We start from the raw sequence: 25,416 nt of genomic DNA, 5'->3' as shown, positions 1-25,416 counted from the left end.
CATACAAGTAATCCAGACAGTCATGTTAATGTTTGAAAGTCTGATCTGCTATGGACACCATTGTCCTGTAACGTCAGTAATGTTAGTAAAAGAAGTGACACTTCTTTTGTATATATAAGTGCAAACTAGGCTAGGTATTCTATCTCATTCACTCTTTAAAAAGTGTAATTTGGTATTAGATCCCATGGCTGTAGGCCAGATAGGTTGCCAGCTGATTCTGAATTGTGCATTAACACAGTGGTAACTTTAATTTCAGCCCATATCCAGCTTGCAGTGCTGTGTTTTCTTACCAGCGTTAATGACTGATAATGCACTTCAGAAGTGGGTGATTGAGCACATGTAGTGCACCGCAGCTGAAATTTCTTGCACACTTGCAGAACATGTACAAATAAGTACTAATTCTTGTTTCCTAACTTTTGAATGGATACCTTAGTGATATAAAGGACCGTTTTTGTGTTCTAATGCAACCTATAAAAAGATTGTATATTATTCATAATCTGTCTTTATGTTGGAGGCCTCCCTATGCAGTGACATTTCTGGTTGTAGCTTTCAATTCTTGCATGGTTCTTTTAGCTCTCAGGACTATCTACAGTAACACGTTACATTAGACTTGATTTTTCCTATTCCCAAGACTACTACAGAAACTGAAAGAGAAGGGATTAAGAAATGAAGTTTGTGACTTTATGTATATCCAATTCATCCAGTTAACTGTTGTCTCAAACCAAGCAGTTGTCTCTGTGATAAGAATGTGTGCCCAGAGTCTCATTTAAATTTGTCCAGTTTCATCTTCCAGTGATTGGTTCTTGTTTTACTCTTCTACAATTAACAGATATAAATAGGATTTTAGTACGTGGTGTTTTTTTCTGGGTATTTGTTTCAAATGCTATAATCTTATGTCCTTTTAGCTCTGTAAGTGACATTGTCTCAGTCCTCAGGCTATTTTTAATTTATTTATTGTTTTGGACCTATTAATAATTATGCCTAATTCCTTACAGATCATGGCTTTCCAGCATATTGCATCCAGTTCATTAGTTGTCAGTGGCATTCCTTGGACCTAGATTCATTATTTTCACTTTGGGCTGCTTGAAAACCCATTTCATTTGGGCCCAGTCTGCTAAGCAATCTGGATTGTGTTGTATGACTCTCCTGTCTACTCAATGTTTTTTACTGTCAGTCTTTTTGTGGTTTGCAAATCTGAGCAGTGGTTATTTTCTTCCAGGGTATATACGCTGAACAGTATCAGGCTTAATATCATTTCCAGTAGGACTGCTGTCCAAGTTTCCTTTTGATGTTGATTCTTTGGCAAGGGTTACTTGAAATCTGTCAGTCATTTAAATTCATTTAGCATATGCTTTATTGATATTATAAATCTTGATTTTAAAAGTTAAACATATATGTATTAGATCAAATGCCTTACAAAAATTGAAACGTTTTGTAACTGTGATTAACCCTCCCCAGCCACACCTGTTATCAAAATGTGAAATCAGGTTTATCTGACAAGACTGTCTTTCTGTTGGTTTATATAGCAAAGCTTTCCTTTGTTCTCTGCTAATGCCTTTCTGTTTGTGAAAAGTGTGATTTCTCTTATCTTTGTGGAGCCATTACATTGAAACAGTGAGTGAATGCAATTTATAATTCCATTTTTAAGATAGGCTGTCAGCATATCCTGTCCTGATCACTCTTGAGAGTATCATATACAAAAAAAAAAAAAAAGTTCCTAGATTTGTGGTTGATGTAAGAGAATTGATAAAAGTTGCATTGTTTGAAAATGTTTATAAATCACCCTGTCTATATGTTCATTTCCTGTAATCTGTCATTATGGTTTCAAACATAATTGTGAGAGACACAAAACTGGCCTCATAACACTCTGGAATGAGTTTTGCTTCCATTTGGTATACGTTGAAAGGTGGCTCAAAGCAAAAAATTATAATCCTGGAATACCATGTACGTTACAACAGGATATCTTTGCTTTGTGGTTTTGAATCACTGAAGGGCGTAGTCTGTCTTCTGCGTTTTCCCCTAGCATTGCTGGGACTGATGCAAAGAAACTGGGCCAGTTATAGGGATTGCTTGGCAGAGGAGATCACATGTTTTTTTCTTTTTTGAAACACAATTCTTGTTCCCTCTTGGGAGGTTAACTTTATGACAGGCTGGGTTTGCAGTCATTGTTGAGCTGGGGTTTTGGCTTTGTCTGATGCTGATGGGCTACTAGAGTGCTGTGTGGTATGATGGCAAGCACAGAGCTCTTTGCTGCCTTCCTGAAGATGCTTCCCAGTTTCTCAGCTAGATTTAGAAGTCATTGAATGAGGAGGTGGAAGTTATTACAGCAAGGAGTGAAATGTGAAACACTTTCTTCTTCCACAGGCTTCTGCATTGCAAGGGATGGAAAATCAGCCTTTGAGTAGCAACACAAGTTTTACTACCCTTTAGTTCTCTGTCAAAATCATCCAAGTGCATGATGAAGGCAGAGGTTTCCTCTCTGCCACAAACAGCCCCTGCTCTAGCAGCTCACTAAAATGGGAGCAAAGGTATAGCACAAACACAGCTTGGATTGTTACATTTGTCAGTCAGGGTAACCACAGATTCCTGATTATAAGGTGATTAGCCTTCAAACTGTTGAAATTTGATTACATTTTAAAGATTATCTCTTTAAAGAAGAAAGATAAAGCACATTGTTGTCCTCTGAAGCTGCCACACATTCTTTTAGAAGAAGGTATTAATTGCCTGTATCCTATTCAGTTTTACTTATGAGTCCTGTTAAGGAAACTTGCCCCGCTCCGTCAAACCACGTGAACCTGTTGTTCTGCACAGTGGGCAAGGCCAACTTTCAAATTCAGTTGTGTAAAAACAGGGAAGTCTTTTTTGTTCCTTCTGCCTCTTTTATTAGTATTTCTCTGTATTCTGGGTAAACTGTCAGTGCTCTCACGTAACAACGGTTTGCACTGACAGACCAAAGTCCTTCACTGACATATGTCAGTCAGGCAGAATGCTTCATTGCTGGAAACTAGTTTTAAAGAGCATATTTGAATGAGTTCATAACTGCAAATGCAAAAAATGTGTCATTTAGGAGGCAGATATGAAGTATCTGTTCTGGGAGATTTATTTTAGTCAAGAAGTACTGAACAGCTTGCTTTCTGATTTAGGGGGGTTTGGATATAATTTAAAAAAGTGAGTTGTGCAGTAGAAAAGTACCCTTCATGTCCAACTCAGGATGTGCTTATTTTTCCCCATCTGCAAGAATGGAAAGAAGTAACAACCATGTTGCTCACTAAAGCAGTAAAAGTAAATTCTATTGCTGTTAAGATGTATGAGTAGATGATCAGCTTGGATGTCTGTTGTCCTTTTCAAATCAGTAGTCATCTACCAGAAAAGTTATATTTTCCCTTAATGCGTCTCTGTCTTAGATTTGTATTCATTTTGTGTTTGTGCAGACACACTTGAGATCTGCTTTTAATTATTGAGTAGGATTTACAAATCAGAAATGCAGCAGAAGCCCATAACATTTTTTTTTTTTTTTAATCATACTATAAGTCACCTTTCAAAAACTGTCAAGGAATCATATTTTTAGAAGCTGTACTTGTATAGACATAAGTAATGCAATAGCTGTGTCAGTCTTTGAGATTATGAACACGCTTAAGATGAGAATATTCTTGGCGTAAGTAAGGAGTATTATATAATAAGGAAACAATGTCTTTTTATACTTTTCTTCCAAAACATTCCCTAGTGAGAATTAGAATAAAAAACCCCCATAGGATTGCCTATGAATAGATCTCCTTGCAACATGATAACTTTAGCCAAATTACACAAAGTAGATTTAAAATCCTTGTCGTGTTTTCATAGTTTTATTTTTAAAACCGTTTATTGGCATCTAATATGAATTCTGATTGTATGGCTGTAAGTCCCAGACCAACAATGTATAGATGTGTAAAACTCTATTGCTATTTATCCCTTTAGCAGTATGTATGTCTAGCAGGCAGGAGAAAGTGATCAAAAGCAATAAATGATCTGAATGAAATAAAAGCAATGGGACAAATCTTGTTTCATGTGATGCCCCAAGATTTTTTTTTTTTTTTTAAAAAGGCAATACAGAGGACAGAGGAAAATAATTTCTTTGGCTCAGTAGTTGTGTAAGTCTATGATTGTGTACAACACAACCTTAATGCCTAGCTTCCAGTCCAGAGAGTTGGTACCTGTGGTAATGATTACTAGTAAAGATCCTAGGTTGCAGACAGCTTCCAGAAAGGTCAGAGAACTGCTGTAACGAGGTGTCACAAGATGAGGGGATTGGCTCCTATAACAGTTTAGGCTTAGAAAACACAGAAATTGTAGGTGGCTACCCCTTTTCACTGCTTTCTCTTCCTCTGTGACTTATGTAGCTCACGAGTGCAACGCAGAGTCCAGCCCAATGCATTCTAGATGCCCTTATTCAAATGCTGCAAATCAAGGTGGAGAGAAAGAAGGAAGATCAATTAGGGTAGAACAGCTGCTGTCTGTGCTAATGATTTTTCCTCATGTTTTGTAAGTGATTTCTGAAGAAAGCTTGCAGTTCATGGTGACCAAGAATATATCAAAAATGTGATATTTATATTAAATAGGTAGCACTTGTAGTGCCAGTAAGGATTTTGGAGTGTCAGTGATCCAAATTGGGCAGGAACAGTTCATCAGAAGTTTAAAAGCACTAAAGTAGCAGTAATTTTGAGGTATGCAATGCATCTGTTTCCAGACAGACCACCTGGGAGCAGGTATCTGTAGCCAGTCTCCAGAAGCTGAGCTTCGGAAGACAATGGAACCATCTTAGAGTTATCCAGGCTGCGTTTATATTGAATAAGAAACACAAGGTTGATTTGTGATAAGAGTAAAGTAAAGCAGCAATTAGATGATTTGGAGAGTGCTGCCTAAAATTGGAGATATATTGTGAAATAGTGTGTTCTGGATACAAGTTCCCTCTGGCAGGCAGAAACCAGGACACACATCTGGGAAAGAACAGATATCTGAGCGATGGACCTTGACTCCAAGCAAAATATGAGTCATTGCACAGCACATGGATCAAAACAGAGATAGACTTCTCCTTCCTTTTGTTTTCAGCATCTTGATCGTTCCTTCAGAGTAGCTAAATTTTAGCCCTTCCCTCTCTCAATGTCTGGTGTAGATCAAACAAACAGCAAATGGCTCTGGAGGAAACCCTTTGCCCCAAGGCAGGATCAACTCCAACTAAAGTGTTCCTGACAGATGTTTGTCTAACTTGTTCTTATATGTATTTGGTGCTCAGGATTGCACAACCTCCCTAAAATCAGTGTTTAACTGTTGTTATAGTTAAAGAACTTCCCTTATTTTTCCGTTATGCTTATGCAGCTTCTGCTGTGACTTTGAACGTATGAAAGGGAAAGCAGAATAAGATTAAAATAGCCACTGGCTATTTTTCATCTCCACAGTGGCTGACAAGCTTGTTCTTTGTTTTTGAACCAATGAGGTGTTAGAGAAAGAATTTTTAATAGAGATGAATGATGTGCATGGAAAAAACATGGAAGTTAGTGCCTAAGTGAGGGAAAAAAAATCTGGGTGATGATCTCCCTAATTTGCTCAACAATATGAATATGGTGAACAATGATTAAACTGGCATCTTTGAATTGACTGGTGGATGGTGAGCAAGATTTATTTTTTAAAGGGGAAAACCTCCCTCCTTTTTGGGGGAGGATGTGTTTTTGGAAGAGAAGTAATGCCATAAAAACTGGAACATTCAAAGCTATTTGGAATATGACAATGAGTGAACTAGTTTAAAGTCTGTTATTCTTGAATGATGAACTACACAGCTCATTGGTCCCTCAGCTCTCTGGAAAGCATCACTTAAATGATTTTTCTTTATGTATTTTTGGGGGAAATTGCACAAATAAGCAGGAAGTTTTTTTTTTCAGACTTTCAAAATTTCTATATACAATGTGTGAAAAGACATGGATATATATCTTTCACTCAAAAACAAAACAAAACAAAAAACCAAACCTCTATATTAAAGAGGTTGAAAAGATATCATTTGTTTCAAAAATATGTGTGGGGAATCGTTTAAAGTTTGTTATAGTTCCCAAGATTCATATCTACTATCAGTTCAAATATTTTCATATTTACCCTGGAGAGTGAGAAGGGATAAGAGGAAAACGGTTGAAAACTAGAATGTGAATGACAACTCTTTGCAACATGGTTAAAGCAGTTGCAAATTATCTATTAAATGCAATTTATTTTTTGGGGTGGGGTATCCCTGATAATCTGAGGCACAACTTGGCCTTGATAGATAACCAAGAACTGATGTTTTCTTTCTCGTGACCAAAACCCAATGGTGTTCTTAAGTGGATCTTTTTTGTGTGTGTTTGAAGAAGCATTATTCTGGACTGCAGCTCAGATACCAAATACCTATCCTACCTATAGCCAGAACACTGATAAATGGATGCTAGTCGAAGAAATAAACCTAACAAAAGTATGTAGAAGTTTTTTCTCCTCTTCTTTGATCTTTATCTGCCCATATGTGTAAGAAATCACATCCACATCTCTAGTTTGGCTGTATCTGATGGAATTCAGGTGGTTCTTGTAGGTTCTGTACAAAATCCAACAAAGACAGTGAGATACTTTTCATTAATTTCAATGGCTTTTAAATCAGGCTTTATTCACTAACTCCCTGACAGCAATAATTTAGTTACCTTTTATTTACCAGATCTTAAGGCAAAATTAAAAACAAAACACACACAAAAAAGGTTAATTTATTTACACAAATTCTCCTTAAGTCCAAATGCTAACGTCTCTTTTAGAGTGTGTGTGGCTGGGGGGAGAGGGAGACAAAAACAAAACCCACAAAACCTCCACCCTTCTCTAAACCCTTCAAATACAAGCAACTAGGGAATTATATAAATAGATATTCTTACCTTTACTACAAAAAATTCATGCGGAAGTCCTATCTTGGAATAAGCTATTCATTAGTTGGCTTGGCAGAAAGAACACAATCCAAATGAATGAGCTGCCAAGAGTATTTTTAGTGGTTTTATATGTTGCCCATTCAAATCTTGGAAAATTTCTTTAGAAAATTGGACAAACTGACCACTCATTTTTATAAGCTTTCGCAAGATCTAAAAGTGAAAAACAACTATTGTATTTAGCGTCTGTTAATGGAGGTTTCAGGCTACAGAACTTGAGAAAGTTCTGCTGGGAAGCTAATACAATAACTATAAAATATTGGACTGATAATAGGAAACACTGGCACAGAACAGATATGGAAAGAGTCATGCTAATGTTCCATATCCAGGGCTGTTACCTTGTGCCGAGTGCTAAAGATACTGTAGTCAAACATATACAGTAGTAGAGATCTGGAATGGAGTCAGTCAAACTCAAGATATATGCAATTGTCTTTCTCTACCATGAATAATATTGATTGGATAATTCTGTCTTTAGAGAATTAAAAAATGGGAGCTTGGACACAGAAGAGAAAGCAAGTTGGGCTAACATTTTTCCAAATGGAGAATGTGTGTCCTTTCCCCGCATATGTAATTAAGCCCTCATCTTCTTTTATCTGAAGTCAGTGGGATTTTTTTTTCTCTTGCTTTTTTGGGAATTGGATCTGGACTTGTGCTGCCTTTGTAGCTGTTCCCTTGACCAGGTTTTTTCTCCCCAAGCTAGAAGGAAAAAAATCAATAAAAGGAAAACTACTCACCAGATATCAAATGAGTTTCAGTAGATTATGTTTTATTTGATTTGAAGTGGAAAGGAATGACAAAAGAATATTACATTTTTAATCCCACATAAAATATCTTTCTGGAGAAAAAATTTCTGCATATGGAACTTAATTATGAAGTTTTCTCAGCAATGCTGCCTTTCATAAGCTATACAAAGGTGATATACAAAACCTGCCCTCAAAAGATGTTTCAGCTTGCAGCTTCTGTGTATTAGGATCCTCTTTAAGAGGACATAGAGGCAGGACATTTTAATGTCTTCTAACTACCTTAAAACAAACAAATCAAACCAAACAAATAATAATAAAAAAACCTTTATGAGGAATTTGGTCATGTTTTGCTGTAGTCTGTGAGAGAAAAAAGCTGGAGCAGGCTTGGGATGATGAAATTGGTACAAGCTTCTGACTACGAATAGCCAGGGATCAAACAAAAGATGATCGCTGTATGAAAAAGTATGACAATGGCTGGAACATCAGCCTAGGCAGAAGCAGCTTATGGATGGTGCCTGTGCAGGTACCCCCTGTTGAAATTTCACAACAACTCCAATTCAAGCTGCCCTTGTGAAAGAAGGCCTCTTCACAACAACGAACAAAACGGTTCAAGTGCAGGAAATCAGCTGGAGCCAGTGAAGCTGAGCAAAATTAAATCTTAAATTTGTTCCTAAGTTAAGCATGAGTAATAAAAACAAACCTTAAAATTATATCTTGATTTTTGGATCAGTTATACCATTGCTTTACATCACCCAAAGATCAGCTAAGTGGGCAAAACTGTTTTTTCTGAGAAGAAAATTCATCTTGTTAATCTTGATTTATGCCGCCGTAGAGAGGCACCATGATCAGGCTGACAAGTTTTAGAGTTACTTTGGGCAAAAATAACTTCTTTCAGACTGCGTCTCAGTTATGGGCCTAATAAGTCTTCTTCAGTGTATTAATTTTAAAATGATCTACACAGTGATACCTACCTTAAAAATCAAGGATGAGAAATAAATAATCTCTCAAAATAAAATAATCTCTTTAAAATTCATAGCTAAATCTTAATTGTTCTACATTTATAGAAAGGAAAACTAGGTTTCTTAATTGCTGTCAGCTAACAATGTGGCTTTAATATTTTTCCTTTTGACAGATTTGTCCTGTTGCCAGGTGTATCTGCTTATGTTCTGTAATCTGCTTTGCATTACTTTTATAGTAATATTGCCATCGAAAGTGCTACATACAGTATTAAATAGCAGGGTGAGTCAAGAGACATGGGTCGAATGTGTAGCTCACAAATGAGAGGTTTGGAGGCTTCATCTGTGCGATGTGGTAAAAATACCTGTAACTAAATTGTCAAACAGTCTGGCAATATTGATAATCTTGGCATGAAATTGAGCCATGCCAGAGTGCAATATCCCGATAATCCAGGTTTACGAATATTGCAGATTACGGATAGACAAAATGCACAGGGAGGACTTTTCTATACTGGCTGCTTTTGCTACAGTTTATTCTTCTGTCAGTATTTCCCCTATAAACTCCTTTTATTCATAGGTCTGGCGGGAAGCCATAAAATTTTGCTTCTAGCTGGAACTTGGCAGGCGGTGTCTCAAGTCAGGAAAATTATTTTAAACAAATTTTTAAAATACATGAAATATATTGGGGCTCTTTTAAAAGCTAGAGGTGCAGTCTTTTTTTTTCTGAGAAAAAGTATTGGTTGCAGTGTTTTTCACTGTAAATCCTCTAAAAAAAATCTTACCTTTAAAAAAAAAAGACTGTTTTAACTAATAAGAAATAAAAAGCATGAATTTTATTTAAAATGTATGCATAAAGGTACTTTGTGTAAATGTTGTGGACTTATGTATTTTTAAGTGATTGTTTTTAGGTTATTGTTTTAAATTACATACATAACCTAGCACTGTGATGGCAGAAAGCTTTTATGTGCTGTTATAAGCTGTAAGATAAATAGTAGGCAATATATATGTAATTCTAAATGTCCATACTTTCTCTTTTTCTTTTCTGTTACCTACCTGTAAGTCCCATCCACAAGTGTCTTGGTAAATCAGTCTTGACAAATTCAGCATAATACAGCAATTGGTATTGTTGGGGGATGAGCAGATACCGTTGTGTCAGTCTGTTTTATCATCTAGAATCCAGGTATACTTGGGTTGCACGTAAATGTCATGAAAGCAGAATAGCCTTTCTTATACTTCAGGGTTTGCAGTGTTAATTTGGGCAAATACCACGAGGAACACCACAAGTCAGCAGGAGTGAAATTTGATGGTGATTGTGGTAACAGCTCCTGGCTTTGTGTCAGGGTCTGTCCTTCTCCATGTTATTGCAGCTTACCTGGAGGAGAAATCCCACCCTGTGCTCTCCTCTGTCCCTTTTATCCCTCATTGTAAACTGTAGGTTTACTACCGTGTTGATTCATTTTAATTTAGAGCTCCAGTAATTCGTAGTGTACCTGCCATAGCTCTCCTTACCCTGAAACGAGTCCCTAAATGACAGTCAAATGTGTCTTCATCAAATGAATAGATCAAAAAACAAACCAGGAGGCACAGGTATTTTATGAAGAAATGAGTCTTTCTAGAATAAGTACCTGACCCACGGGGCAAACGTGTAATTTTTGTATGCTTTTCATTGTTGTTTTTACTAATTCCCCTATGCTGAAGATGGAAAGCATAATTTAAAAGCATTCAAAAATGTGTAATCACTGAAATATGATTGCTATTTCATGTGGCATCAGAATATGGACAAAAGAAAAAAGCCTAAAACAGTAAAGACTTTGCACATTTGACAGTAGCACAAATGTGCCCAAAAGATCTTTGGAAGCTGATGGAAGTCCTCCACTTGCACAAGCATAATGCTTAATGCTTATCCTTTTATCATTGTTGTTCTCTTTCCACTGCGTATGCCAAAGTGATGAAATTTTTAACTTTTGAGACCAGTTAAAAAACATATTTAATAGTACCTTTATTTGGATGTTTGCAAATATATTTAATAAGGTAATTTGAAAAAAAATAATGCCAGATATATTTCCCAGAAATTGGAATCTCTTTTTGTATTATGCACCTGAGGAATTCTGCGTCTTGGACTCTGGCTGACCCATCACCCTGTTTATGCTGGATGAGGAACATGTGGTGTACAGTGCGAAGGTGGAAAAATCCAGCATATCCAGGTGCAACTTTTGAATAAGCATTCAGTAAAGCTTGCATGAATTCTTACTGCTTTATGGAATTCATGAAATATATGGAATGTTGTTAATGCAGATTTATAAGCAGGTTCAGAGAAAATTAACATATCAAAATGTCCTGAAGATTGTGTTTTCCTCTTCATGCTATGTGCTTCTTACAGGCAGACATACTAGGAAGGACAATGTTTATACTGACAAAATAGGAGGTGCAAGAATTCCGACTTTGGACACTAAGATATAATTTTGAGCTGTGCTACTCCCATAATGCACCATATCCTTCCCTCTCCTAAGGTCAGATCTTTATCTGTAAAATGGACATAATGTGTAAGCTTAAAATCTCAAAAAGTCAAAAAATACTAAGACTGGGTATTGTTATTTGTTGCACAAAAACCAGAATTTCTTCATCTGTGACAAGATTTTTTTTGCACATCCAAATGCAAGGACTGTGTATCAAATACTGTATTGTGGAGAGCACTGTAATTTATTATCACCTAAATTTATTTTTTTGCTTACTAGGGTATAACTTTAAAGTTCTATTTTGGTAATGTTAGTACTGATAGTTTTAAAAGGAATAGTATGCTTCTTTGAAAGGTTTAAGCATCCCACTTTTTTTTTTTTTTTTTTGCTTATTTTAAAATCCTGCTTTTATCTCTCATCCAAGTGCTGACAAGTGTTTGCCTCAGGCTGGCTACCGAGAGAGTAAGCAAAGATTTTAGAAATGTATATTGCTTTCTTGGTTATGTTCCCTTTCAGAACCTGTGTATATTTCTCAAGGTCTGTGGCTTTTGGGTTGTTTGCCGGCTACATGTGCAAATCTGTCGTAATTCTCTAGACCACTGAGAAATGGAGGGAATTGCAGTGATGCTAAATGTTTCTCAGTGTAGTTTCTATTTCAGATAGGGCAGGCTCAGGGGAATGGACATATTTTGAGAATTTGAATGTATATATTTCCAGCTATATATTTGAATGTACCTTTAAATCCCAGAAGATAATGAAATACTGAAAACTCAGGGGGAAAAAAATATTAAAAAAAAATATTTGCTCTTGATATCTTGGTCAGCTGTCCTGAATGAATGGACCTAAAAGCCTTAGAGATTTATGGATGTCTTGCAATAATTTATGGAATATTAGCCAAGGAAATAAAAGATTGCCATGATCCAGAGGAAGAGGACAGAGGCATGTGCTCCTCTTGTAAAAGACCGTTTTGTGATAAAAATGTACCCTGGACCTACACTTCAGTGTAAATCATCAAAACCTGTCAGCAGTGAGTAAAACTAGTGTGTGTCTGTGTGTCTTTTTAAACTCATCTAAATGATGTCAGTAACATAGATATCAAAAAATAGCAAGTTAATTATCAGTGCTTTTGGTACTTTGCTGCTGATTCTTTTCAGCAGGAACATGGAGGTACTGTATTTAGCTGTTGTTAGACACAGAAATAGCTGCTGGAGCTGGGTATCCTAATGCAGTTGCTTTCTGCTCAGAGTTGTTAGGGCGGGAACCACGATTCCTTCTCCATGCCCACAAATTCCACGTTCCCTCTGTTACTGCTCACAAAGAAGGAAGGAGGTGATACAGACTCTTTTCAGTGCCAAAAGCCTCAGCTAGCTCATAGGTGCCAAACAGCCAAGCAACATTTCATCCTTTCCTGGATGCCAAAAGCCTCAAGTATCCCTGCTCCACCTGCCAAAACCTCCAACTTTGTCCTGACAACTCCTGCAGTGCAGGCCTATGTTGTCAATATGAAATTCTGCAACACACTGACAATGGAAAATCTGGATGCAGTATAATATTGAAAAACATGCTGAGATTTGCCTTCAGTTTAGTATCAAAATGAATTACGCTCTAAATATTTCCTGTGTGTGACTCTTCTGCATGTTTTATTTTCCAAAACTTGAATTTGAATTTATTCAAAACTGCTGTAGAATGAAAATATAGAGCAGAATTCAACAGAGTGCTAAACTACATCTGAGCCCCCAGATGTGTTCCTTCATGTAGCCGTACAAGTCCATCGCTTGCCTTTTTGGCTCTTTTCTTGCTGGTGATTCTCCTGGTCTGTCACTGAGCTTTACCAGCTTGCCTTTCTGAAACAGTCTTTGTTACCAGACACAACTTCCATTTTGCAGTTTGTTCCTAGTGCATGGACAGCCTGACAGTGGCAAGGCCAAATGCAAGGAACGGTTAATGTGACTGAAATAATGTTAGTAATATTAAGACTAATTACTCCAAAACATCTGCCTAAAATAGCTGCAGTTATTCCCAGGTGTCTTTTATCAGTCTGAAGTGATGCATTAATTTTTTCCCTCTCATAGTTTTCTGTAAAGGATTTTATAATTCCAGATATGTTCTTTTCAATGTAAAGAATAACATAATTTACTTCAGTACATATAAATACAAGATTTATTAAACCTAATGACACACACAGTGCACAATTAGGCAATATATAATGCACCCAGCAATAGTGGAAATATAGCAGGAAATGTCTTGAAATCAGTCATAATGAAACAAGTGGAAGTTTTTCTGCTAAAATCAGGTAATGCAAGGTCTCATTAATAGTTCTTATTTGTCTGGAAATAAGTTTTGACTGTTCTATTTAGTTGCTGCCGTAACTGAAATATTTTTTCCCTAAATCTGTAATCTGCATTCTACACCCTACTTAGATTGTGTGAAATAGAGGTGTAAATCATTTTTGTATGTGGCCTTAGCAGGGAAAGGGATTTCTAGTATAGTTTGTTGCAAAGCAATGGGCATAACAGCCAAAGCTGGAAGTGAAGGATACTGTTCTGAGGCCAGATAGCATAGCCGGTGGTTATCGGCAGGTAAATACTTGTTCTTTCAGTTATGCACTCTGCTCGTGGATGCAGTCAACAGTGCAATCTGATACCTTTTCCACTCAGTGTAGCGTCTGGAAAGAGGAATCTGGGAAACGCATCACAGCTACTCAGGCAGGATATTTTCCCTTCAGTGCCATAATTCCTTGCGCTGCCTCTCTTTGGAGGCATTGCAGGTACTAGGAGAAGAAAATGGCATAGCGCAGTGCTGTGTGTAAAGAGTAGTGAACAGCAACATAACCTTGTGCTTTGGAAGTCTCTGGAAGTCAGGATAGTGTTAATAGTATTTATGGGTTGTGAGAGTGGGAAGAAGCAATAAAAAGGAAATGCTTCATCTCTGTTCAAAATACCATCAAGGATGAAATCCACTCCAGGGAAAAAGGCCAGTACTGAGCTTTGGGTATTGCTTAATTTAGGCCTTCAGTGGGACCGAAGTGGTGTTTATACCCTCCAGTAGGTTCTCTCACTTGGACAAATTTAGTCTGAAGAATCTAAATTCTGTACAGAGAAATGTGCCATGTGTTATTAAATAGCAATATGATATAGCTGTGCTAAGAGTCCTTCTGGGGATTCTCTTTTGGAGTTTGGCATGCTTTTACAAATGAATACAAACTGCTTTGATAAGAAACTATAAGAAAAACCAAAGAGCATTCACCTAGGGATCTGCACTAACATTGACATAGCAGCAGATACACTGGCAAATGTTCCTGCGTGCTAGGTCCTTACTGTCATGACAAAGCCTTGTTTTGAAGCCATATCGCTCTAACCTGTTTGTGTAGAGTATTTGAAATTCCCATTCAGCACACTGGAAGATGCTGCACTGAATCACTGAATTGTGCCACAACGTGTCAGAGCTGGGCCCAGCTGCACTGAGGAAGGCCTTGGGGCACATCACAGGGCAGAATTAGGGGTAATCGGGGTTGCGATATGTACCTGGCAGAAGGGCTCTGACTTGGGCACTCTTGCAGAAGAATCAGCGTGTTGGGTCTCTGCTTCTTTTGTTGCACATTGTTATAATTCCCGTGTATAAAACACTACGTACTTGGCTTATGTCTGTATTTAAAGTAAAAATGTATGTAACAGCTCTGGAAAACAAACATTTAAGGTATCAGAGCATTTCTGTTGAGAAGCTGAATCTTTGTTGCACTGAATGCTAAACATTTACATATCCAAGCCTTATGTAATGGATGTCTGAATAATAATAAAACTGCATAAACTGACCTTCATTCTCTGGCACCACATCTCCTTTGAAGTCTGCATGACCAAATTCAAGACAATTATGTCATCCTTCATAACAGCCAAACAAAAGTTTGGCCAAATAGTCATTTTTTCTCCATATAAAAGCACTGTGTTTGATTTTGCAATGTGTGTCAATGTAGCTGTTGTTATTTACTGGCTGTTACAAGTGACAGTAAAAATCCCCTTGTTTTAGATTAATGATCAGCCCTGGTAACATCTGGATTTCATTTATTTTACCTCAGTGCCCACTTTTGCTGTATTCAGTTCCTTTGAGCAGCACGGTGCAAGGCAAGCACAGCCTGCATGCTCATGCACAGCTAGCAGAACTTGGTGTTACTGTATATGCCCATATGCGGCAGAAGCAAAACGGAGCCCTGGACAGAAAAAAGGAACTTGGCACTAGCATTTCCTCCCCTCCAAATCTTCCAGTGCCATACTTTCATTAAAGTTCTCCAAGAACAAGGCTGTCTCTGTCAGTTAAGGGTTGTCAGCAGAGGCTCAGATTGCACATTGCTGGGCCTCAGACCTTCAGGAAACCTTGGCATACTGTCATCTCAGCCTTTGAGGCTCAGCCTGTGTCACGAAATGCTTCAAAACTTGTAGTTTATTTTCCCCCATCCCCTAATTCAAGCGTTTCAAGGCTCATGTGCAGCATCGTGACTTACCCTTTTATTATTTTGAAAATTAATTATATATTGGATGCATAGTTTGGGATGTAATATTTCAAACTATCTTTATCATATGTGCTGGAGTCATTTCTGCAGAGAACGTTGTATAGGTTCTGAAATACATTTGCCTTAAATGCGATGCTTGTATCCTAGCCCTGTGTTCCCACTTGGTGCTTTTGGAATGGATACAACTCCACCTAACGTGGCTGGATCAAGTGGAAGAGTGGTGCCTTTTCCCATCTAGTTTTATGTAAAGAGCAGCAAATCATCTAGGTTTTTCTTAAAGTTACGTTTATAGCTGTTTCAAGTTATTTTGTCTGGTTTCACTACAGCACTGGCGGCTTTATTTGATCATGTTATGTCACAGGTGTACATGTGCATTTGTACATATACATGCATGTGTAGGTACACAAATACTTTCATAATGAAGCATGTAAACCATAAGCTTAATGTATATGTAGTAGTACATCCGTTGGAAAATTGAGCCACTAAATGAAAAACACGTAGCAGAGTATCACTGCTGAAGCATATTAGAATTATGACTTAAGACAGTAAAAACAAGAAAAATAAAAGTTAAGAAGCAAGCCTTGAATGTAGTTCTGAGATACAATAATACTCTTTGTGCCCAATTGCAATTAGCTCTTGATTTAATTCCTAAATGAGCTTCCAAGGTTTTGTTGGTTTAAATCATGATGTTGGTGATCTTTGCTTTATTTTACTTTAATTTGGGACCATGGTGTAGACAAATGTAACATGTAGAGTTTATGAAACCAGACAGCTAGTAAATCAATATTATTTTGCTAGTAAATTACGAAGGCAGTGCAAGCTGCTTTTAACTCTTTCCCATGGGACAAGTAGTTTGAACTAGCTGGAGTTTAAATCAACACTGTGGGCACTGAATTAGTCAATGATTCTGAAGAGGGCTTTGTTGGCATAAACTTCTGCTTTGATCATCATAGTATTTACAGCTTTTTAATTAGATACAGTTCAGAACAATGATTTTTATCAAAGCAGTTTGGTAAGTGAACAACTGGACATTGTTTAGGGCTCTAGATGGCATTCTGTCTGTTAATATCAAGTGGCTGGTTTTAATACAATGCTGAAGTTAGGATTATTTTAGGCATTGTCACTGCTTTGTCCAAAGAAACTTTGTATTTTAAAAGAGTGTGTGACATGTACTGCTTTTTTTTAATATCATAAGTTTAAACAGTTCTTAATGTACTAAAAACCTATTCTTTGCCTTGGGATTACAGAGGACAAACTTTAATTTTGCACTCATAAATTTGAAAGAAGTGACTCTTGTTCATCTTGACTTATTTTCATGTGCTGAGTGATTTGTTGGGAAGTGCTGAGCTCTTTTTGCTCAAGATTGAAGGCAGTTACTTCCATTTTCAGTGTCAGACGTCTCAGAGTTGGCTTCGGATATAAAGCAAGCCCAACGCCAGTGCAAAAATTCCTCGGGGATCTTGGCAGAGCAGGGCTCTATCGTTTCTGGAACAGTAGATTGGCTTAAGTACACTTTTAAAGCAAAGTAAGTGTTTGTAAAATTTGTAAACCGAGGGGAGCAGAAAGTTAAGGAGCCACTGATGTGTTTAGACCAGTGCCTGCAGTTTGCTGTTCAAATGGTGATAGGTTATCTAATTAACAAAATAAATTCTTCAACAAGACCCAGTTTTCTGAGGAAGGGATGAAAAAGTTTGGAAGTTGCTGATGTTTCTGCCTTTAAAATGTGTTTGAGTAGTCCTTAACTCTGTTTATGTACAGCTAAGCTTAACTATGTGCCTTTTGGGTTTATAAAAGGATGCTTGCTCAATATTATTGCTTCCGACTGCAATGCGAACGCAGCCTGTGTGACAGCTGATGTACAGAGAGCAGTTTGCTCAAGTTCTGTGACACTTGATTATTATCATTATATTTAGAAGAAAATCCCTTTGTCTACACAACATGGCACTGGGTTATATTCCTTGTACGGTTCTGTTTTGAAAACAACTTTGTTTTTATTGTTTGCCATTTTTGCTTTGAATCTTTAGGCTCTTGTCTGAGTCAACTTTCTTCATGGCTGAAGATGAGCTGACTTTACCTGTACTGTTGAAATTTAAGGAGGTTATGTATTACTTATTTTTTCTTGTACCATAAAATTCAAATTATACATCCCTCACTTCCTTTCAAATTACTTTTGTGAGGCATTTTGGAAGAAAATAAGACTGAGTCTTGTCTCACGATCTTACGTTTTCTGAAAAAAAAAAAAAAAACAACCTGGATTACTAAAATATGTTCGTCTGGTTTAGTATTAAGATGTATACAAATGTCTTGCACTTCTCTGGATTCAGTCACACAAAAATATTTTTAGTATTTTAAGCATTTATTTTTAACTGGCACCTCTGAAGACCTGAATGCTCATTTGGATGTAATTTATAGAGTAATGTTTTTATCTCTGTTCCTTATATTGTTTGCTGACACATAGCCCTTGGTTAGCGTTTCTGTGCCCTTGTTTTTCAAGAAGGGGGAGTGAAGACGCTGCAACGCTATCAGATTAATCTGTGCCTTTCTATGCAGTCAAAAATGATAGAAATGTGGATGTGCTGCCTCAGTTTCTCTCTCTGAGGTGTGACTTAGGTGCCCACTGAAGTCAATTGGAACGAACCACTGGCTGTACAAATAATTATTTCAGTTAAGCTCGGGTGAACGCTATATCCTCTCACGTTTGCAGTTGTGCTGGAACACAGGGTGAACATTGCTCAATATTCTGTCACTTGGGATAAATTACTCTCACTGCCTTATTTCTATCTATGCTATGGCTTTTGCTCATAATGGTGCTAAAAACAGTCACATAGTTATGTTTGGAGTTTATGTGCAAACGCTATCGACATGGTGATTAGAGTGACTAGTGTTTTCATCTCCGTCTGGCGGGTGTAATTCAGGGTTATAAAAAAATCTTAACTTCTTTATGATGGCAACCCATCACATATGTCTGACAACTCTCAAGGAATCATGTTGGATGCTTGGTTACAAAAACCTGCATGTGTTTTTTCAAGAGAGAAATTTTAATGGTTGCAGGGACAGAGGAATGAAAGTAGGATTTAAATGGAACACATGATGAACAATTGTGAAATCAGAAAGAAATGCTTGGGCAAATTCTGAATTTGATTTTCCTATGCTTTCTTCATGATAAAATAAAAGCAGTACTCTCCTGAAGCAGACCATTATGGAATAATTAGATTCATGTTGCTTTTTGAGATTGAATTCTTATGGTAAGAACTTACCATGTTTTAAAATACTTGGAGAATTTTCTCTGAAAAATATGAATTTTCTTCAACTGGATACAATTCAAGTCAAAAATGACATTTTTGGGGGGTCAAGAAGATTTTTTTCTTTTTGATCCAAAATCTTTTTATTTGTGTTGTCAGGTAATAATGTCTTTTTGAAGACTACATGAGAAGCTTAAATCACCGTTTAATTGCTGTAGCCTACAAATCATTTTAAGCCTCTCTTAAATTAATAAGGCATTTTGTCATGAAGTTGCATTCTTGGTTTACTTCCCTAACTGCAATTCTGGGGCTGCTTTTTATAAAAAATTTTTGTGCTGGACATCTGTATGTTGGCAATGATAGCATATTTGGACACGGCAGTCCTTATGCAGAAAGCAATGCATTAAATACACAGCATCTTCAAACACTCGGCATCTTTTCCCATGTAATTGTTGTATATTAAAATAGTAAATACATTGAGATATAGTAAATAAGCAGCCAAGTAATATACTCAGTACTAATTATGTCAAGCAGTAAAACATGTAGCAAGTCAGTTAAATTTTTTTTTTTTTCTCCTCTCTACCCTCCATTTTTTCAGACTTCCAGAATTACCCGTTCTGATGAAGATAAGGAAGGCTCCTGGGATGCCTGGGGAGCCTGGAGTGATTGCTCACGGACATGTGGTGGGGGAGCCTCCTACTCGCTGAGGAGATGTTTAAATGGCAGGTTAGCCACATGCTTATGTATACTTATTCTTCTGCAGCTATACCATATTTCCCTGTCCGCTAGTTGTGTTCACAGAAAAACACCGATGCTTCTGTTTTTGAAACTAAATGCTGTATTACAGATCAAGTGTCATAAAATCCTAGTTTTAATATATTTTTTTACTATATCAGATAAATATCTTAATGCTCAACTCTGATAGATCTTAAGGGTGTAATTAAATGTGTTAATGGAATAGCATGAATGATTTTAATATGGTCAAGTATTAAGAGAAATCTTTGCTACGGGAATGCAAAGTGAATGCTGGGTTACCTGGATGTAAATTGGATCTGAAGCAATGTTCAAGTGCAGTCTCTTCCATCTCTTCCCTGTAGTAAAACAAACAAACAAAATGAAAATCCAAGTGACTAACTATACATATAGATGTATCAAATGCTGCTTTATGTTATGAAGTTTTCCTCTGTCAGTTCTTTCTGTGCAGTGGTGCTGGTGGCCATATGTGTTCATGGATAAGCTTCAGTGTAGCTTGAAGAGAACAGTGTATGTGGTGAAAAGCATTTACCTCAGTAGTAAAACTGAACTAATATAGGACTTGTCACTACAGTCCTAAAAGTATGAGTAATGCAATAGGCCTGTAGTCAGGCGAGAAGAGATCCCGACCAGCTTAGAAGCATCTGTGCTGGCATCCATAATTGCTTGCTTTATTTGAATTATTCCTAACCATTTTTGTAAACTGCTGATTATTTCTTAATTTTTTTGAGTTAAATGCAGTATCACCCAGAAAGTCAACTTCTCTTAGAGAAGGCTGATAATGTGATGTGCAAACTGTATGAAATACAAGTTTAAAAGATGATTAAAATGCTGCCTATTCCTTTCAGTGCAGAATGCACAAAGATCTTTGAGAATAGTAATATTTCCAGCAAGAAGCCATGATATTCTACTAGTGTGTTAGTGACTGTGAAATGAGCTCAATAAATTGTAGCAATATAAATTCCACTGTGGTTTTATTAATATTTTTAATGCGATCCCCTGTGAAAAAAACATGTGTTTTCCATACCTTGACAAATGTGTAGTTTAAAAGTTTTTTTTTTCTGTGCTTTACTGTTGTAATGTCCAGGAAATGCAGGATTGTGAAACGAAGTTTTCACATTTGTATGTATCATAAACATTTTTTACATGCAGGTTGTGATATGATCATTCTTGCAAAAATTGGAAATTTGAGACATGTAATATCTTGAGCTTGGAGAACTGTACCTTCAGCTCAGCTGGTTGAACTCTTGCTCCAGGCATCCATTGCTCTTTCCTTTTAAAAATGTATTTTTCAGCCTCTTGCATTTTAAAAAGCTTTTTAATATTTGCAATTAATTTCCATACGAAAAGTGAAAAATTTAGTCCAAGAGCTGTAAATGATCAGCTATCTGTTCGTTCTTCTTCAATGTGAGGCAGGTCTTTTACAGTTCGAAGGCATTATTCCAAAACACTTTTTCTGATTTTAGAGATATCACTAAATGTAATTTCCCATCGAGTCATGAAGAATATATTTCCAGCTCTTTCAAGGGCTTGACTTTGCCATTCTTACTTTAGAACAAGAGTATCTTACCCTGTGCAAAAGTGCCAGTCAGTTATCCAGAAGTTTGGCAAACCCTGTACCTAAAAAGGTGTGAAATCCTCACACCCCCATATTTATATGAAAGAACAATAAATAATCATGACTTTATTATATGCCTGTTACTTCACCTACTAATAACAGATTTCACTATGGAGCTAGGTTTCACAATTCACATGTATGTGTTGGGAATCTTAGGAACGCAGGCAGTCTGTGAGAATTACATTTCATTTAAAATTAGGAATTCTGCTCATTCCTTCAGATCAGTAAAATTACATGCTGTTCTTCAACATATTGCATTGTGTGGGGGGATAAAGGAAAGTTTTGAGGCTGTTTTTTCTTTCCTAATTGAAATAGGGGAAGTAAAATTAATGCTCATTAGCTATAAGCTTGATTAAAGAATTGCTTAGATATTCTGATCCTCTTTTCTTCTGGGTTACATCCCATGGATTAGAAGTAACTTGCTGAAGTCAGCATCGATCAGGCTTTATGGATGCATTATGAGTTCTTTTTCACAAAATAAATGTGTTTTTCATAAGATTTGCAGCAAATTGGGCTCACAGAGAAAGCCACATGTTCTTTGCTGAAGAGACAGCAGCGTAACCTGTTGAGTCCCCAGATCCCCTTTGTATTTAAACCTTGTATTTTGAGTTCAAATTATGGTAGGGCAGAAGTAATAAAAGTCTAATTTTTGAGAGGATAACTAGCTCTAAACCATGCAGGATTGTGTTTTGCTGTAATGCAGTGTAACCTTTTTTAATGTGTTTTTCAGGAACTGTGAAGGTCGGAATATTCGATACAAAACCTGCAGTAGTAATGTGAGTCTGGCTTTTAACCCTATTTTACAGCTTCTTCTACTTATTCAAACAATGTGTTAAAGTTTAAGAAATGCTGCTTCCTATTTAAAATCTTATGGTGGATAATTTTCTTTCCATCATTATTACCGTTTTTAAAGATTTCGCTCTGCATGACACCACGAAGTTTCAAATTTAGGCTTCCCAAATGGGTATTTTCTTTTCAAATTGTAGTGCCAATTGTGAATTAGAACACTTTATATCATTTATTAGGAAAGTTACACATTTTGGAGTATTAACAAATCAGTTCTCATCTTAAAGTAGCAAGTGCTTTTCCTGGGATGCTGTCTTTCAGATGAAGCATTAAACTGGGGTCCTGATCATTTGTGATCACTAGCTATAGTACACCACTCATCACATGAGCAAAGAGGGTAACCACCTGTGTAGCTTTCAAATCCTAAATTGGATAATTACTACTTACATCCCCTCTGTTTGCCTAAGCCTAGCTCTTAATATTTCTATATGTAAAAGTATGTATATTTAGGTACACTGGCATAGACAATTTCCGTGACTGAATATGAAGCTGGAGATTTGAATATGCAGTTACTGTTCCTATGATGCAATCAAATTTTATTTTTACAGACACATTTTATGAAAACCAGTCACATATGGCATACTTCATGACGTGTGCTCAACTGATTTGTAGTGATGCTTTATGCTGTTTAAACAGCTGCCTTCTTTCACACCAGATGTAGTAGTCTGTTCAAGGTGTGCAGCTCATGCAGGATTTTGAGATACCACTGATCAACAGACCATGTGCACAAACACAATAATTCATAATGGGGTGGTTTATGATCTGCAGTCACCTCCTAGCATGGGTTACCTTACAGTACAATATGACATCCTTACAATCCCATTCCAGAATAGAGGGAAAATAAACAAAGTAAAAGCATCTTATCTCCATTTTGCTGTAGTGTATTTGATTCATCTGCTTCTGCCTCTGGGAGAAAGGTAACAATTTTCACACAAATACCCCTTAAAAGGTAAGCTGTGCAGTTGCCTTGAGTTGTTATACCCAAAGGAGACCAGGTGATAAGGTGTTGCCAACTCTCTGATTTCTGCCTGTGTCAGGCAGCTGTGACACTTGCTCCTTAGGAGACCTGACTCTGGAAGTTGCCCAGTAAGTATGTTGAATCAGTGCATCTCCTGGAAGAACTGGCCATTCCCACTCTTCTGTTTGCCACACCTATGGTTTCTTTTGTGCCAGTTGGCTTCTGACCTCCTCAGGAACAAGACTTGCTAGCACCTTGAATTACTGTAAAACTCCACTTCTTGGTGTTGGATGGAGTTTCCACCATTGGATGGAGTTTTTTCTGCTGGCAGAAACTAGTGGAAGTGATTAATGAATCAGGCTCAGTACATGCAAAAGTCAGATCCTGGAGACAAACCCTGTCACTTGAACTTTCTGAAGTAAAGGCCTAGTAGTTTAGTACACAATGTCCTTACCTTATAAAAAAATACATTAATAAATTTCAAATAAATAAAAATACCACGCCAAAAAAAAAAAAAATCAGTCTCTTAAAGCTGTGCGATAAATTGCAGCCAGCCAGTATGTAAGCAATAAAAAAAATGCCACTTTATAAAATGTTTGCTACATTCCTGATCTAGATAGATGTATGTTATATGCAATAATATACTTCTCCTTGCTTGATGCAGTGCACTCCGACTTCCTATGCAACAGTGCAAAAATGTCAGTGTAGTATACTTTGTTCCTCCAGTGAAACAATCAGGAAACTTCATAGTGTACAGAAAAAGGAGAAAGATGAGATCAATTTGTGCATAGATCTCTGTTTATAGCAGAAGTTACATGCTTTTTGGATACATAAGATTCGTTGTGGACACATTGTTTTGAGGATTATGCAGTAAAAATCTGTGGTGAGAATGAAGGCACTCAATACCATATCCTTTCTGAATCCCCAGGGAGTTTTTCTGAAGTCACTGGGACCTGTTTTTTAACTTTAAGACTTATTTTAAAGCGATAAGTGGCTAGCATCTTGTATGTGAATCTGTTTGAATTTATGATGATTCAAATGTTAATTTCCAGACAGGAAGCTGCATTTACAGTTCTGCTTTTGGGGCATGTCTGAAAGGGGTCAGGTTTCTATTTCAGTTCAGATAGAGCTAGAATCTCTCAGGAACCGTTTTTCCTAGATTATGGATCAGATAATGGAGAACTCCTGAGAAAAATAAATTTCATGAGATTTCCATTGTTAGTACAGTGGAAAGTTGATCTTTGAATTTGGCCTCACTGAATTAGAACCTAGTATTAGACCTGATTTAACCTTGAAATGCGAGCTTAGACCTAATGCCAGACTAGGACTAGGCCAGTCCTCTTTCAAATGATATAATTTTCCCCAAAGCATTATTTCTAATGAATGTTTCTCACTTTAAGAGTAAAATTTTAGTTTGAAAATTAAGAGTTTCAACTAGCTTCTTTCCATATTAGTAGGTATTATTGTTAACCACATGAGACATTCAGTATATATACAGTGTAAAATTGTCTGCAAATGTAATTTTGCTACATGATACATTACACCACTAACATCTATATTGGGGAGTACAAATGAAGCACAACTTAATGTGTATGTCATTCTAATGAAAAGAACAAGAATCATTTTACCAGAAAATTGGTTTCATCTGGATTTGTAATAGAATAGTAGTAAGTTCGTTGAACTCAAGCATAGTTCCAGAATAATATTAGTGATGTTTCAATCAAAAAAATCAATTCAAGGTCTTAGCAACAAAATAATTGCTGAGATTATTAAGGCATACATATATTTAGCCTGCTTATCTTTCTATCTATAACTGGGCTGCCATGTACTTGGTTTCTTAAAACTGCATGTGTGCTTTCAGCTTTTCTTACAGAAACTTTAGAGAAATAAACTATACAAACTATTCATTATATGCTGTTCAATGTGATTTTCAGTCTTTCTTAAACCCCTTTTTTATATTTCCATTTTTGTATATGCTGTTACATTCTGATGCTATGATGTGCACTATATGGAAGTGTTTAAGATAATCCTTTAGGGTCTTATTCATAGAACAAGTTATTTGGGCCATTTCCCCATAAATTTCACATTCTTACATGCCAAAAAGTCACTTATATGTTTGCCAGTGACTCTCCTACAGTAAGAAAAAAAACATTTTGTAACAGATTTGCTCACGTTTAATTCCACTGTAAACTTTTATTATATACAGATAATGCTCACACCTGTTCAGCATATTTATCGTATTGTTGTCCCAGCATCCACGTATTAACCAGTTCATTTATCCTATTCAGAAAATCTTGGCTGATCTATCTCTGCTCTATTCCTATAATATTTCACTTTGAGTTGCATAGTTTCTTTCTAATCTGTTATTTTTTATTTAATAATGC

General features: G+C 36.7%; 1 protein-coding gene across 10 annotated transcripts in view; it reads left to right on the top strand.

Moving 5' to 3' along the window:
- Positions 1–25,416, top strand: part of ADAMTSL3 (ADAMTS like 3) — a 202,564-nt gene that overhangs the window by 77,256 nt on the left and 99,892 nt on the right. For 9 of the 10 annotated variants that reach the window (XR_007166140.2, XM_048071863.2, XM_067003899.1 and 6 more), the window contains 2 exons: positions 19,456–19,583; positions 21,959–22,004. Coding sequence is in view for 8 of the 10 variants with exons in the window: in XM_048071863.2 (XP_047927820.2) it covers positions 19,456–19,583; positions 21,959–22,004 (174 nt within the window). In the remaining 2 variants the exon portion in view is untranslated. Of the gene's footprint in view, positions 1–19,455; positions 19,584–21,958; positions 22,005–25,416 lie in introns of those variants that run through there. The other variant, XM_048071871.2, reaches the window with a different exon arrangement.

This window comes from Anser cygnoides, chromosome 11, assembly GCF_040182565.1.
Source record: "Anser cygnoides isolate HZ-2024a breed goose chromosome 11, Taihu_goose_T2T_genome, whole genome shotgun sequence".
NCBI classification, from domain to species: Eukaryota; Metazoa; Chordata; class Aves; order Anseriformes; family Anatidae; genus Anser; species Anser cygnoides.
This window is presented reverse-complemented; position numbering and strand designations above follow the sequence as displayed.